The sequence below is a fragment of the Gracilinanus agilis genome, chromosome 6, assembly GCF_016433145.1.
Source record: "Gracilinanus agilis isolate LMUSP501 chromosome 6, AgileGrace, whole genome shotgun sequence".
In the NCBI taxonomy this organism is placed as follows: domain Eukaryota; kingdom Metazoa; phylum Chordata; class Mammalia; order Didelphimorphia; family Didelphidae; genus Gracilinanus; species Gracilinanus agilis.
Genome location: NC_058135.1, coordinates 193,520,443 through 193,534,105, shown reverse-complemented (window position 1 = coordinate 193,534,105; position 13,663 = coordinate 193,520,443). Strand labels below are relative to the sequence as shown.

The following is a 13,663-nucleotide window of genomic DNA, read 5'->3' as shown; positions in this document are numbered from 1 at the left end:
AGAGCTCCTGAAGCTGCTGCTGTGACTACCATAGTGGTCACCTATAAGGCCTGCTACCTTGTGCTCCCACTACACTCTGAGTCATCAACCCCATTGTCATAAAGGTGAGCCTTCTAAATTGTTTTAGGCTGGAAAAATATTTCTCTCTGATATTTTATTGGCTCCACCACACAAAAAATTTTATTTGAGATGTTATTTTAAAATTGTATGGTGGAAAATATTAGGAGAATTCAGCTAAGACCCAGCTTGTGCTCTGCATCTTGCCCCAAGAAGAGACTTTCAAATATATTTTCTCATATGAAGTACACTTAGCAAGAATTATTACCTTAATTTTACAGATGAGGGAAGTGAATCTAAAGAATGACAAGAGACTTGCTCAGAATCACAAAGTTAGTAAATAATAAAGTCAGAATGAGATCCTTCACCTAGACTAATCCACTACTCTGAATATGCCTAGTGAAAGCAAAGCACTATAATCTACAAACATAACTCCTATGCTCTTGAAAATAGCCAGGTCTATTACCATGAACATGGTTTTATTTACCTTTTTATAACAGTCCTCTAAAAACTGTGTGGCAATGAAAATTAACATGCATTCATTATTACTAAATTATGTGATACCTATGAGTTTAAATCAAATTCTCTAAGCTACAGAGAAAGAAAAAGGTCACTATCTCTTAAAGATGTATTAACACTACTATTCCAAGTATTAAAATAAAATTCAGTAAGTAAAGGAAATGTTTTAAAGATTGAAAATATTAAAGAACAGTAAAAACAATATAGTTGGAAGTAGTACAGCACATCTCTCTCATACAACTACTTCAACAAAAACGAAAGATAACAAAACTGAATTGTGATCAGGAAATCTGAGAAGAAAACACATTGTCTTTGCAATGATTAGATTTGAGGGCAGGAATTGTATTTTGTCTCCTTTTTTCCCCTAGTTTAGTAGTGTCTGACACCTCATAGGCACTTAATAAATGTCTATTGATAGAGTCACATTTCTATCGTAGGGAAGCAGAAAGAGACAAAAGAGAGGTCTCTAGTCACTAAGATCAACATCAAGTCAAGAAAGTACCTCACACAGCCATCAAACCCTAAGGCTGAACTGGGTCTTTACTAGAGTATAAGAGGTCATGGACCCAACATGGGCAAGCCTGATGCTGTGCAGGGATCAGAAGAAGAGATGCTTGGCATTTGTCACTCTGACCCCTGAGTGGGGTTGCAGATCCAACGTGGACTGGGAAGTGAACTTCTATCTAGGGATTATCAACTATAACAGCAAGAAACACTCTAGGTCAAGGCTATTTATTAGGCAAAGGAACTAGAAAAGAATTGAGCTGTAGCTGAATGGTTCTGACATGAGATGGGGGGGATTCATCAACCTCAACCCTGGTCTTGGAAAAGGAGTCCTACCAAATTCCTTCTAAGATACATACGCCAAGGAAAGTGAAAAGAGAGAGAGAAAACTATAGACTTATATCTCTAGTGAACTTCAACATAAAAGTTTTAAATAAAATACACTAGCAAAGAGACTATAGTAACATAACAGAAAATTATTCACCATGACCAAGATGGATTTGTACCATGTTAATAAGAACAATAAAAATTATGTTGTTATAGCAATAGATGCAAAAAACTTTTGGTAAGATACAATTCCCATTCCTATTTAAAACACACACACACACACACACACACACACACACACACACACACACAAACAAAGGAATAAATTGACTTTTCCTTAATATGACAGATAGTATTTATCTAAAACTTAGCACCAATGTTTTACATAATAAGGATTAACTAAAGAATTTTAATAAAATCAGGGGTGAAGCAAGGATGCCAAATGTCACTTTTGTGATAGTATTAGAAATGCCAACTATAGCATATGTATAGGCAAGAAGGAAACAAAATGATTGCTTTTTGAAGATATAATGGTTTACTTTTAAAAATCTAGAAAGTGATCTAAAAATTTTAACTGAAATAATAACTTCAGAAAAGTTGCAAGATATAAAATAAATCCATATAAATCATCAACATTTCTCTCTAACACCAAAAAACCCATTAGGAAAAGACACAGAAATCCCATTTTCAAAACTATAGAACATATAAAATTCTTGGGAGTCAACCTACCAAGACATACATACATAGGAACTACATAAATACAAAATACTTTTTTACAGACTTTATATAAAGAGAGACCTAATAGTAAGAGAAATATTAATTGTTCATGAATAGGTTGAGTCAAAAAAAAAAAAAGATCAATACTACCTAAATTAATTTACTTATTTCAGTACCATACCAACTAAACTACCAAAGGATTATTTACTGGAGAAAAAAAATAGCAGAATTCCTAAAGAGAAACAAAAGATCAAAAATCTCAATGGAAAAGATGAAAAAATGGGAAGAAGCCTAGCAATACCCGATCTCAAATTATATTTAACAAAGCTGTAGTCTTGAAAGAAAAAAAAACACCTTAACTTCTGTCTTTGAATAGATACTAAGTATTGGTTCCAAGGCAGAAGTGTGCTAAAGGCTAAGCAACTAGGAAGTATCTGCAGTCATATTTAAACCCAGAACCTATCTCTAGGTCTGGCTATCTGTCCACTGTGCTATCTATCTAGCTGCCCCCAAAACAATAATCTTCAAAATGATTTTCACTGAAAATAGAAGTTGGTCAACAGTATAGATTAAGTATACAATCTATGTAAAGAAGCAAAAGAACACAATGACCTATTTGATAAATTCAAAGACCTTAGCTACTAAGGTAGCAACTATTTGAAAAAACTAAAATAATTGGAAAGTCATCTGACAGAAATTAGGTACAATCAGTTCTGCTATAACACGTTTTAAAATGTAAATTTGTTCCAATTCAACTAATAATCAGGGAACAATTATGTTCATATACTGCAAATTTCAAATTTGCTTATGCATGATTTCTTCCTAGAAAAACAGCAAGAATAGAAAAAACTACACCACTATAAAGTAACTCACAAGACGCAATTGTCCTGGTGCCCAGTTCTACCAATGTCATAGTTATTGTATATTTTCTGGTGTAGTAGGAGCTAATGACAAAAAAGGGCTATACACCTTCACCACATCCTACCTTCTGCCATTATACTCCAACCCAAAAGCCAGGAATGGTGGCCTGCTTAACTTTCTTAACACTTTGCTAGCCTGGTAACATGGATGCAGGCCAAGCATCAACCTAGACAGTTTAAGGCCACAGTCACTGCCAATATTTATTGCAATATTTATGTATTTCTTAAACATTTAACATATAAAATTGTGTTACTGTTTTTTATCAAGTTCCTATCTTTTTTTTAAAATGTTACTAACAAGGTTTTTTGAGGGTTGTGTCCCTAACCCCATTTTCCCCTACTATGTTTTGGTTTTGTTTTGGGTTTTTTTTGCAGGATTTTGCAGTCTAGTTAGGACAGAACTATATAGAACAACATGTTTCTACATATGCCAAGATAATCTCCAAATGGATACATGATTACCCACAAAAGCTGACAACATAGAGGAACAAGGGAACAAACTATCTTTCAGATCTATTGATGGGAAAGAAGAGTTCATAACCAAATAAGGGATAGAGAGGATAACAGAAAATAAAATGGACAATGTTTTTACATAAATAAAATCCAATGCAAACTTAAGTTGGGTAAAAGGAATCTGAACAGGGGGGAATTTTGTAGCAGATTTTTTTGATAAAAGTGTCATTTCTATAAGGCAATGCTTCAAATTTTATGAATAAGAGCCATTCTCAAATTAATAATAAAAAATGAATAAGTAGTTTTCAGAAAAAGAAAATCAAATTATGAAATGTCACAACTATATGAAACATTCCAAGCAAATAAAAAGTATAAAAGTATTAATGAAATGTTCCAACTCACTAATAAGCAGAGAATTGAAAATTAAAGCTTTAAGGTTCTCTCTCATACCCATCAGATTAGTGAAGCTGACAAAAAAAAAGAAAAATGACAAATGCTCAAGGTGCTACAGTAACAGGCAAATTAAATATCCTATTCAAGGAGTTATACATTTTTCTAGTCATTCTAGAAAGCAATTTGGAACTATGCCTCAAAGGTCACTATACTATGAATACTCTTTGACCTAGTAATACCACTAATAGGACTAAACCCCAGAGATCAAAGAAAAGAACCCATTTCTAAAATATTTATAGTAGCAATTTTTGTAGTGACAAAAAACTAGAAACTAAAGAGCTGTCCATCACAAGAACAATGGCTGAATAAATCATGATACATGAATGTGATAGAATACCATTGTGTCATATGAAAGAGAAATCTGAAAAGATTTGAAGAAATTGATAGTGACACGAAAAAAGCCATGAAAATAATGTAAACAATAACAATGCTGTCCAGACTAACAACCCTGAAAGTTAAGAACTCTGATCAACACAATGACCAATCACAATTCTAAAAAACTGATGACAGATTTTTGACATCCACCTCCTGACAAAGAGATGGTAAATTCTAGGTATGACCAATGTGGAAATTTGTTTTACTTGACTGTGTATATTTATGACAAGGGCTCTGTTTTCCTTTTATTTCAAGATGGGAATTAGGAGACAGGTAAAGAGAAAATAAGATTTTTGTTAATCTAAAAACAAATATTTTTTTTAAACTGGAAACATATTTAAATAGTTATGTTTTCTAAAAATTATAAACTCAGCATGTTCATAATAAAATGAATTATGTTTTCCCCCAATCCCACTCTGCTTCTGAACTTTACTGTTGTTTTTCTCCAGGTTAACACTATCCTTCTAGTCACATGGCTTCATCCTCCCCATCCCTGAACTAAGATATCAAAACAGAAGCCAACTTTTCAACTCTATTTCCACAATATCTCCTTCTCTCTTCTCACAGTCACCTCCCTAATTTAGGCTGGACCTTTCACCTGGACTCCTACAGAAGCCTCCTAAGTGGTCTCATCAGTGCCTCAGATCTTTTCTCTCTCCAATGCATCAATCTTCTACATAGAAGTCAATATGATTTTCCTAAATCAAAGATCTAACCATATCTCTGTACTGACTAATAAATGTCAATAGCTTCCAATTGCCTCTAAGACCAATTATATAATCTTCTCTGTTTGGATCTGAAAGTCTTTCATAACAACCTGCTTCTAACCTATATTTCCAATCTTAGCATGCATTATTCCCCCTTCATACATTATATCCAGTCAAACTCACTTTCTTAATGTTCCTCATATATGACACTCCATCTTCCCACCTCAGCGTATTTGCAGAAGCTGACTACCATGCCTGGAACACACTCTGTCCTCACCTTTACTCCTTAGAATCCCTGTTCCCTTCAAAGCTTAGCTCAAGCTTCACCTCCTATACAAGACCTTTCTTAATCTTGTGATTGCCTTGTCTCCCTGACAATTAACCTTTATTTATGTATTACATATGCTTATATATGTATGTTACCTTGCCAGCACAATCAAAGGACAAGGACTATTTAATTTTTGTCACGGTGTCCCCAATAGCATAGTATCTGCACATAGTAGGCACTCATAGATTTAAACAAGGCCAAATTAAAATATGGACTTGAAAATTTTTACTTGCTGTCATTTGAAAAGCAAAATATCTGCACTTGTGCATTATACAATCTCTTCCCAATAAAAACAAAGGAAAATAACTATTATGTATAAAATTAACATGATCGATTTTTAAAAAACTAATTTCCAAGTAAGATTTTCTTAACAAATTTTAATTTTTTTTAAATAGTTGAATCTTAGCACCTTTAAGGGTCTTAATTTAAGCACTGTTTTATTCTGTGCCAAAAAACAGATATGTATCACTAGGTGTACACTGGTCTTCATCTATCATTGTAAGATTGTTTTTCTTATTCTAGCACAGCAAATATCCCATCCATGATTATCAGAAGTGTTGAAAACATAAGCCCATTGAGTGAAGGAACACTGAACTAGAGATGGCAGCAGAAATAAATGAACACAAGAAAATATGACATCCAGCACAGCAGGAAAACGTCTTTTAAATAATAAGACAAAGAACACCTTTTCATGAAGAAGAGCTAATAGTATCAGGAGAAAAAAGCAATCATAAATTTAACACTGGCAAAAGATAGATAGTTGAATCTATTCAAGTGAAAACAAGTAAAAGGAATCATTTACACTGTATTAGCTCCTTTTTTTTTCCTACTCCCATTTCAATATATGCTTTTCCTATTCCATTATGCTTTCTTCCACATTTCAGAGGAATTCTCTACATCCTCTTAGGAAAATACCAATTTACCTAATTATTCCCAAAAGTTAATTAAATATATTAAAATAAGAATATCTATATTTTATTAACACAATTAGTTAATGTGTAAAGAATAACATACATGAATTATTTACCTATCAGGCACCCTTGGAGCAAAACAAGATGTAGTAGAATGAACACACAGAATGTTATCAGCTCCAAGCTCCTGGATTTTAGCTTCCACTTCCTTCAGGTCTGTATGTAGCTCATCACCTTCTAACACATTCTCTATCACCACAGGCTCAAAACCTAACAGAGGCATCCAAAAGAAAAAAAGGAATATTCATGCATGAAACTGTTAATATTAAGGTAAGATTATAAAAATAGTAGTAATCAATCCCACTCTATCACTAAAGCCTGTATGATTACTGCTTCTGGTAAAAGATAGATCATCTAAGGCAATGTAGGAAATAAGAAATGGAAGTATATTTATGTTAACACTGGGACAATGAAGACCAAAAGAATGTTTGTTCAATTGAGTATTTCAGAGATGAAATAAATAACAGAGTAATTCAAGTAATGGAATAAGGCTTTTTTAGGAAATTTTTGGGGAAAAGTTAATGAATTTCAGATATAGAAATCACTATGGATTGGATCTATCAGTTCATATAAACTCTACTAATTAAGTGCAACTATTTAACTTTAAAACAGTGAAGAATGGAGCCAAGATGGCAGCTTAATAGCAGTGAAAGCTAGAACCACTCCTAGAATCCTCCCAAACTAACTTTAAAATACTGCCTCAAAACAACTAATGACACAGAACAAACAAGGAGATGGAGTGAGGAGGCTGTCCTACAGAAAGAAAAAAAAAAAAACTTAAAAGGTAGGCAAAGAGTCCATTTTCACGGGATAAGAGGAAACCGGAAGTAAAACTACAGAGGAGTGCTGGCCCACCTACTGGGCCAGATTCCAAGCCTGCGTATAGGCCAACTTTGGGATCCCGAGACCCTGCCTAAGCCAACAGCAGAACACCCTTTGAAGTCTCACCCCTTGAAGTTACAAGTCCTGGTCCCTAAGTCCTTAGCATTTAGCCCTTTCAAGCTGTGAGAGAAGCCCCTAGTCCCAGGGCAAAATAGCTCACAGTGCTCTAAGCCCTGCAAGCCAGCAGTAGAGGAAATAATCAGCAGCTTTCAGAACTCCAAGGCTAGGAAAATGAGCAAATAGCAAAAGAAACAACTAACTATATAAAACTTTTATGGAGACAAAGAGCAAGGCACAGATTCAGTAGGGGACAATGAGATCAAAGCAACCACATGGAAAACTTCAAAGAAAAATGAGAATTGGTCTCAGGCACTAGAAGAGCTCAAAAAGGAATTAAAAATCAAATAAGAGAGGATAAAGAAAAATGGAAAGAAATTTAAGTAATGCAAAAAGAAAATAACAGCTTAAAAAGCAAAAGTGGTCAAGTGGAAAAAAAGGAACAAAAAAAATCCAATGAAGAAAAGAGTTTCCTAAAAAACAGAATTGATCTACTAGAAAAAGAGGTAAAAAAATCCAATGAAAGAAAAAAAAGCAATAGTGAAAGCTAGCACATAAAAAAATTTAGTTTCAGATATTTATTATAATAAGTATATATCATTAAGCCAGAACAAATGAAAGATTGCATATGCAGAAAAGATATACTTCTTTCAAAAGTGAAATTTGGACATTTATATACAAAAATTCTCCCTTTTTAAATTCTTTTTTTTTTTAAAAAAACTCTTATCTTCCATCTTAGAATCAATACTGTGTATTGGTTCCAAGACAGAAGAGTAGTAAGGGTTAAGCGACTTGCTCAGGGTTCACACAGCTAGGAAGTATCTGAAGCTAGACTTGAACCCATGACTTCCTGTACAAGGACATGGTTTTCAATCCACTGAGCCACCTAGCTGCCCCCTACAAAAATTCTTAAGACATTAGCAAGAAAAACTGCAGAATTATTTTAAGTACATTATGAAAATAACTACTATAAGATAAAAAAAGAAATTATGAATACAAGTTTTGATGACTAGCAAAAACAGTAAATTGGCAAGTGTAGAATTTAAGGCTATTTACATATCAATCACAAACACAATTTCTTTATTGTGATGAAGTTGCTCTTTAAAATATTATTTAAGGGGGCAGCTGGGTAGCTCAGTGGATTGAGAGCCAGGCCTAGAGACAGGAGGTCCTAGGTTCAAATCTGGCCTCAGACACTTCCCAGCTTTGTGACCCTGGGCAAGTCACTTGACCCCCATTGCCTATCCTTACCACTCTTCTGTCTTGGAGCCAATACAAGACAGAAGGTAAGGGCTTAAAAAATAATTAATTGATTGATTAAATATTAGTTAAAAAGAATAAAAAATTTTACAACTAAATACCAAAGCAACTAAGCAACCAGAGTAAAAGGATTAAGTAATTTTATTAGATGGGTTTTGGAAAGCAAATAGCCCCAACTCCTTTATTTTAAAGCTGAGGAAACTAAGGGCTAAAGAGATTGAGTTAACTTGCTCAAGATCCAATAGTGGCAGAGCTAATTCAAGTTTGATTGAGTTTTAGAAAGTAAACCAGAAAAATACCAGCACAGATTTTTTTAAATATGATGTTTTACTGTGTAAATATAGCATCAAAAGATCATGGATTTAGAGCTAGAAGGAGTTTCAGAGATCATCAAGACCAACCCTCTTATTTTATAAAGAAACTAACACATGGAAATATTTAGTGGCTTGACCAGAATTATACAGTTCGTAAATGCCCGAGTCAGAATTTGAACTGAGGTCATCATCCTAGTTTCAAGTTCAGTACTCTAAAACTTGAACCACATTCTGAAATATCAGGTGATCCAGGATCTCATCTCTGTGTATATATACTTCCTCCATCACAATGCATTCATACTTGCTCAAAAAATAAATTTTTCAAAAAATAAATTTTCAAAAAACAAATTTTTCTCCATGTTTTTTCCACAAATCCTTTACAGATGATCTACCTGACTTAGGGAGATCCCAGATAAGGAGATTCCTTCTACCACTGTGAGTGACACCCTCTCTCCATAATTTATATTCTTTGAAAACTTGTTTAGATCACTAAAAGGTTAAATGATTTGCCCAGGGTCACATACTCAGGTTGTGGCTATGTTACAAGATCAGGTCTCCCTGTATCCAAGGTTAGTTCTCTTTGCAATACACCATTTCAGTTCCTCAAGTGAAAGGGAGTTAAAGTGAAATCAATCTGAAAGACAGAAGGGAGGCAGATTTTGAAGGGCTTTAAATACAAACAAAATAAATTTTACTTTATTTTATACTAGAAGCCATAGGAAACAGTCAATGTGGGATCTAGAGACCCCAAACTTGTGGCTTAGTGAGATCTGATGAACCCCAAGTTTTAGAAATAGCTTGTAGGTTGGAGACCCCCAAAGCTTGGGCTTTCCCTGTTCCCATGAGAATCCACCCTGAAGGGAATCTCAGGCTAGCAGTTGCAGACTGAATAATGGACCCCAGGGTAAAGCTAAGTGATTCTTTTGCCTCAGAAGCTTCTCCCATTGTACCACATCCCCCTTCCGGGGATTGAACTCAGGACCTTCAGCTTACAAGACAGACATGCTGCCAACTGCTCCAAAGAATGGCCTAATTTTTTAAATGCTATTATTCTACCGGTTTTCCTATGGTAGTAACACATGGCATATGATGATCTCTGAAGAATTAAAAAATTGTATCACACAGAGTGTAATGGCAAGGTGCATAGTGGATCCAAAGAAGAAGAGTAAAAATGTCTCTGAGAAATTAAATGAAAGTTAGAGAAAAGGCTAATGTCACATGATAAAGATAAGAGATAGCAAGTGGACAGTAAAAAGTAGTCTACAGGTATGCCTACTCTTTGATCCAACAATACCACTGCTGGGTTTTTACCCCAAAGAGATAATAGGGAAAAATACTTGTACAAAAATATTTATAGTCACTCTCTTTGTGGTGGCAAAAAATTGGAAAAAAGAAGGAATGTCCTCAATTGGGGAAGAAATTGTGGTATCTGTTAGTAATAGCATACTATTGTTCTATAAGGAATAAGGAACTGGAGGAACTCCATGTGAACTGGAACAACTTCCAGGAATTGATGCAGAGTGAAAAGCAGAGCCAGGAGAACCTTATACACAGAGACTGATACTCTGTGGCACAATCGATTGTAATGGACTTCTCTACTAGCAGCAATGCAATGATTCAGGACAATTCTGAGGGTCTTATGAGAAAGAACACTATTCACATCCAAAGAACTGTGGGAGTAGAAACACAGAAGAAAAACAACTGCTTGATCACATGGTTCGATGGGCATATGATTGGGGATGTAGGCCCTAGTGCAAATATTAATACTATGGAAATAGGTCTTGATCAATAACATATGTAAAACCCAGTGGAACTGCATGTTGGCTATGGGAGGGGGGAGGGAGAAGGGGAGGGAAAGAACATGAATCATGTAACCATGGAAAATTTTTCATAATTAATAAAATAAAAATAAATTTAAATAAAATTTTAAATAAATAAAATGAAATTGGATTACTACCATAAAAAAAAAAAAAAAGTAGTCTATAGGTACCCTCAAGCTGTCAGGAAAAAGCAAAGCAGACCTCCAGAACAATGGGTGAATTCCATTGTGGCAAACTAATGGGAGAATATGGACAAGAATCACACAAGAAGGATAACCCTGGATGGGTAGTAATCTATACTGTGGGAAAAAACTTCTGAACTCATGAAATGGCATCCAATTGCTATTTGAGTAACCTTGTCAATCATTCATCTTAATTATTTCCTTTCATTAAAAACCTTCGAGGAAAGAAATTCCAAGACTATCATCTTGGAAAGTGAAAAATAACAGAAGTTTATGGTAAGAGAAAAGAATGATTCCTAACCAACTTGTCACTAGAAACTTATTCTATAAATTAAGATATGCTTTAGGGATCCATTATTTCAACTGATAGAGACTGAAACTTCTTAAGTACCTTAGAAGTTCATCTTCTTGTGTTGCTAAGACTTTTTTTTTTAACTCTTACTTTCCATCTTAGAATGAATACTATGTATTGGTTCTAAGGTAGAATGGTAAGGACAAAGCAGTTGGAGTTAAGTGACCTGCTCAAGATCACACAACTAGTAAGTGTATGAGTCCGGATATAAACCCAGGACTTCCGCTACCTAACTGCCCCCATTGCTAAGATTTTTAAAATATATATCACCTGGCTTACTAATGTTCTGGCAACAGATTACTCCAAATTTAGTTAGACTAGTCCTCTGATAGCTTCTCACAAAGCTCATATGATATAAATTAACACAAATTCTCGAGTCCAACTAGACAAACCCATATATACAAGTTTCTCTACGACATACATGACAACTAGCCTTTTATTAAAGCTCTCTTCAGTGATGGGGAACCCACTACTTGAAAGAGAGTCTATTCATTCCACTTTTGCATAACTCTTATTGTTATTTTTTTCAAGCCTAAATTTGTCCCTTTGCAACTATCTTCCTTTGCTTCTGGTTGTGCCCTCTGAGACCAAGCAGAAAGCAATCTAATTCTTCCTCCACATGATAGCTGTTCAAATTCTTGAAGACACCTATGATATTCTCCCTTAGATCTTCTTTTCTCCATGCTAAATATCCCCATTTTCCTTCAACTGATCCACATGCAGTATTATCTTGAGGATCTTCAGCATCTTAACTGCCCTCTAGATGTTCTCCAGCTTGTCAACATCCTTCCTAAAATAAGGTGCCCAAAACTGAACACAATATTCCAGGTATAATCTGACCAAGTACAATATCACTTCACTACTCTAATTCTGTTTTCTTAATACTGTCAAAGACTACATTACTTTTCTTACTACCATATCACTGTTGACTCACATCAAGTTTGCAATCCACTAATACTCTCAAACCTTTTCAGACTGTTGCATGGCCGTAACTACCACATCTTTAAAGGTGACAATGAACCATTACTGATTACTCTTTCAATCCAGACAATTAAGTGATTTCAAATCCATGTAACCACACTATCATATCTCTCATCTTTTTAAAAAAGATCAGCAGAGACTCTGTCAACTATTTTGCTACAGTTCACATAAACTATATCTACAGCATTCTTATGATCTATAAGTCAGGTAACCTTGTAAAAAAAAATGAGATAAATTTGTCATGACTTATTATTTTAAACCCTTACTTTCTGTCTTAGGGTTAAGGAACTTGCCCAGGGTCACACAACTAGGAAGTGTCTGAGGTCAGATTAAACCCAGGACATCCCATCTCTAAGTCTGGTTCTCAATCCACTGACTTGTTTTTGATGAATCCTTCACTCTCATGAGAGCCGCTTACTTTCCTGGAAACTCACTAACATTTCTCTAGCAATACATGATAAAATTTTGTCAAGAATCTAAATCACACTAAGATGGCCTGTAGTTTTCAGATGCCACTCTCTTCTCTTTTTTGAAAATCAAGGCACTCACCTTCTCAGTTCTGTGGAACCTCTTCAGGATTTCATAATCTTTCAAAGATCACTCACAGTTGACCCAGAAGTCATTCTTACATATATGTTTCTTTAGTATCCTAAGACAATTTGGTATCCTAAGTTCATCTGGGCCTAGTAAACTGAACTCATCAAGGGAAGCAAAGTGCTTTCTTTCTCCTAACATAGCATAAGTATCAATTCCCTATTAGTTAGTTTTTGGTCTGTTCTTTACAATCCAAAGAATATTCTCTCCGGTAGAGAAAAACACAAACAAGTAAGAGTTGAAAAAAACTGTTCTCTATCATTCAGTTATCATCATCCCATAAACTCTAAGCACTATATCTCTAATTCTCCTTTCATCTCCAATACAGCTAGCAAAATCTTTTTTGTTTTTCTTGGCTTTATCTGCCAGCTTCAGCTCATTCCGAACTTTGGTTCTTCTGATACTAATTTTATAGGACCAAGAATACATTTATGTATTCATTTTCCACTACTGACTTTTGCTTCTGTCTTTAAAATGTGTGTTGGTTGATAATTTTCCCTGTATCCATCTTTCTGAAAACCCTAACTTTCCCTCATCAAAAGTATAAATGTCTTACACAAAGCAGAACCACTAAAACTATATAAAAAAAAGAGAAAGTTTACATTTCTTTTTATAAACTCTAAATGATAAGAGTAACCTTTAGACCATAGATCTGTTTCTATGTTACCATTTGCAAAAATAAGTTTTTCCTAAATTCTTTCAAAGAAATGGCATTTACTAAAATTACATAGTAGGAACAGTAGCCACAAATCATTCCTCACAGATCCTAAGGCTCATTCTCCCACAAATGCAATGTCCATGAGAAAAATTATCCCAAATTCTTTTTTCTTCCTTTAAAATTAATTTTTATTTTTAAATATCTTTCCATGTTTATGTGAGTCATTTTCTTT

General features: G+C 34.5%; 1 protein-coding gene across 1 annotated transcript in view; it reads right to left on the bottom strand.

Moving 5' to 3' along the window:
- SEPSECS (Sep (O-phosphoserine) tRNA:Sec (selenocysteine) tRNA synthase) overlaps positions 1–13,663 on the bottom strand; it is a 68,932-nt gene that overhangs the window by 42,459 nt on the left and 12,810 nt on the right. The window contains exon 5 of the mRNA XM_044680556.1: positions 6,388–6,541. Within this exon, the coding sequence (XP_044536491.1) occupies positions 6,388–6,541 (154 nt within the window). The remainder of the gene's footprint in view (positions 1–6,387; positions 6,542–13,663) is intronic.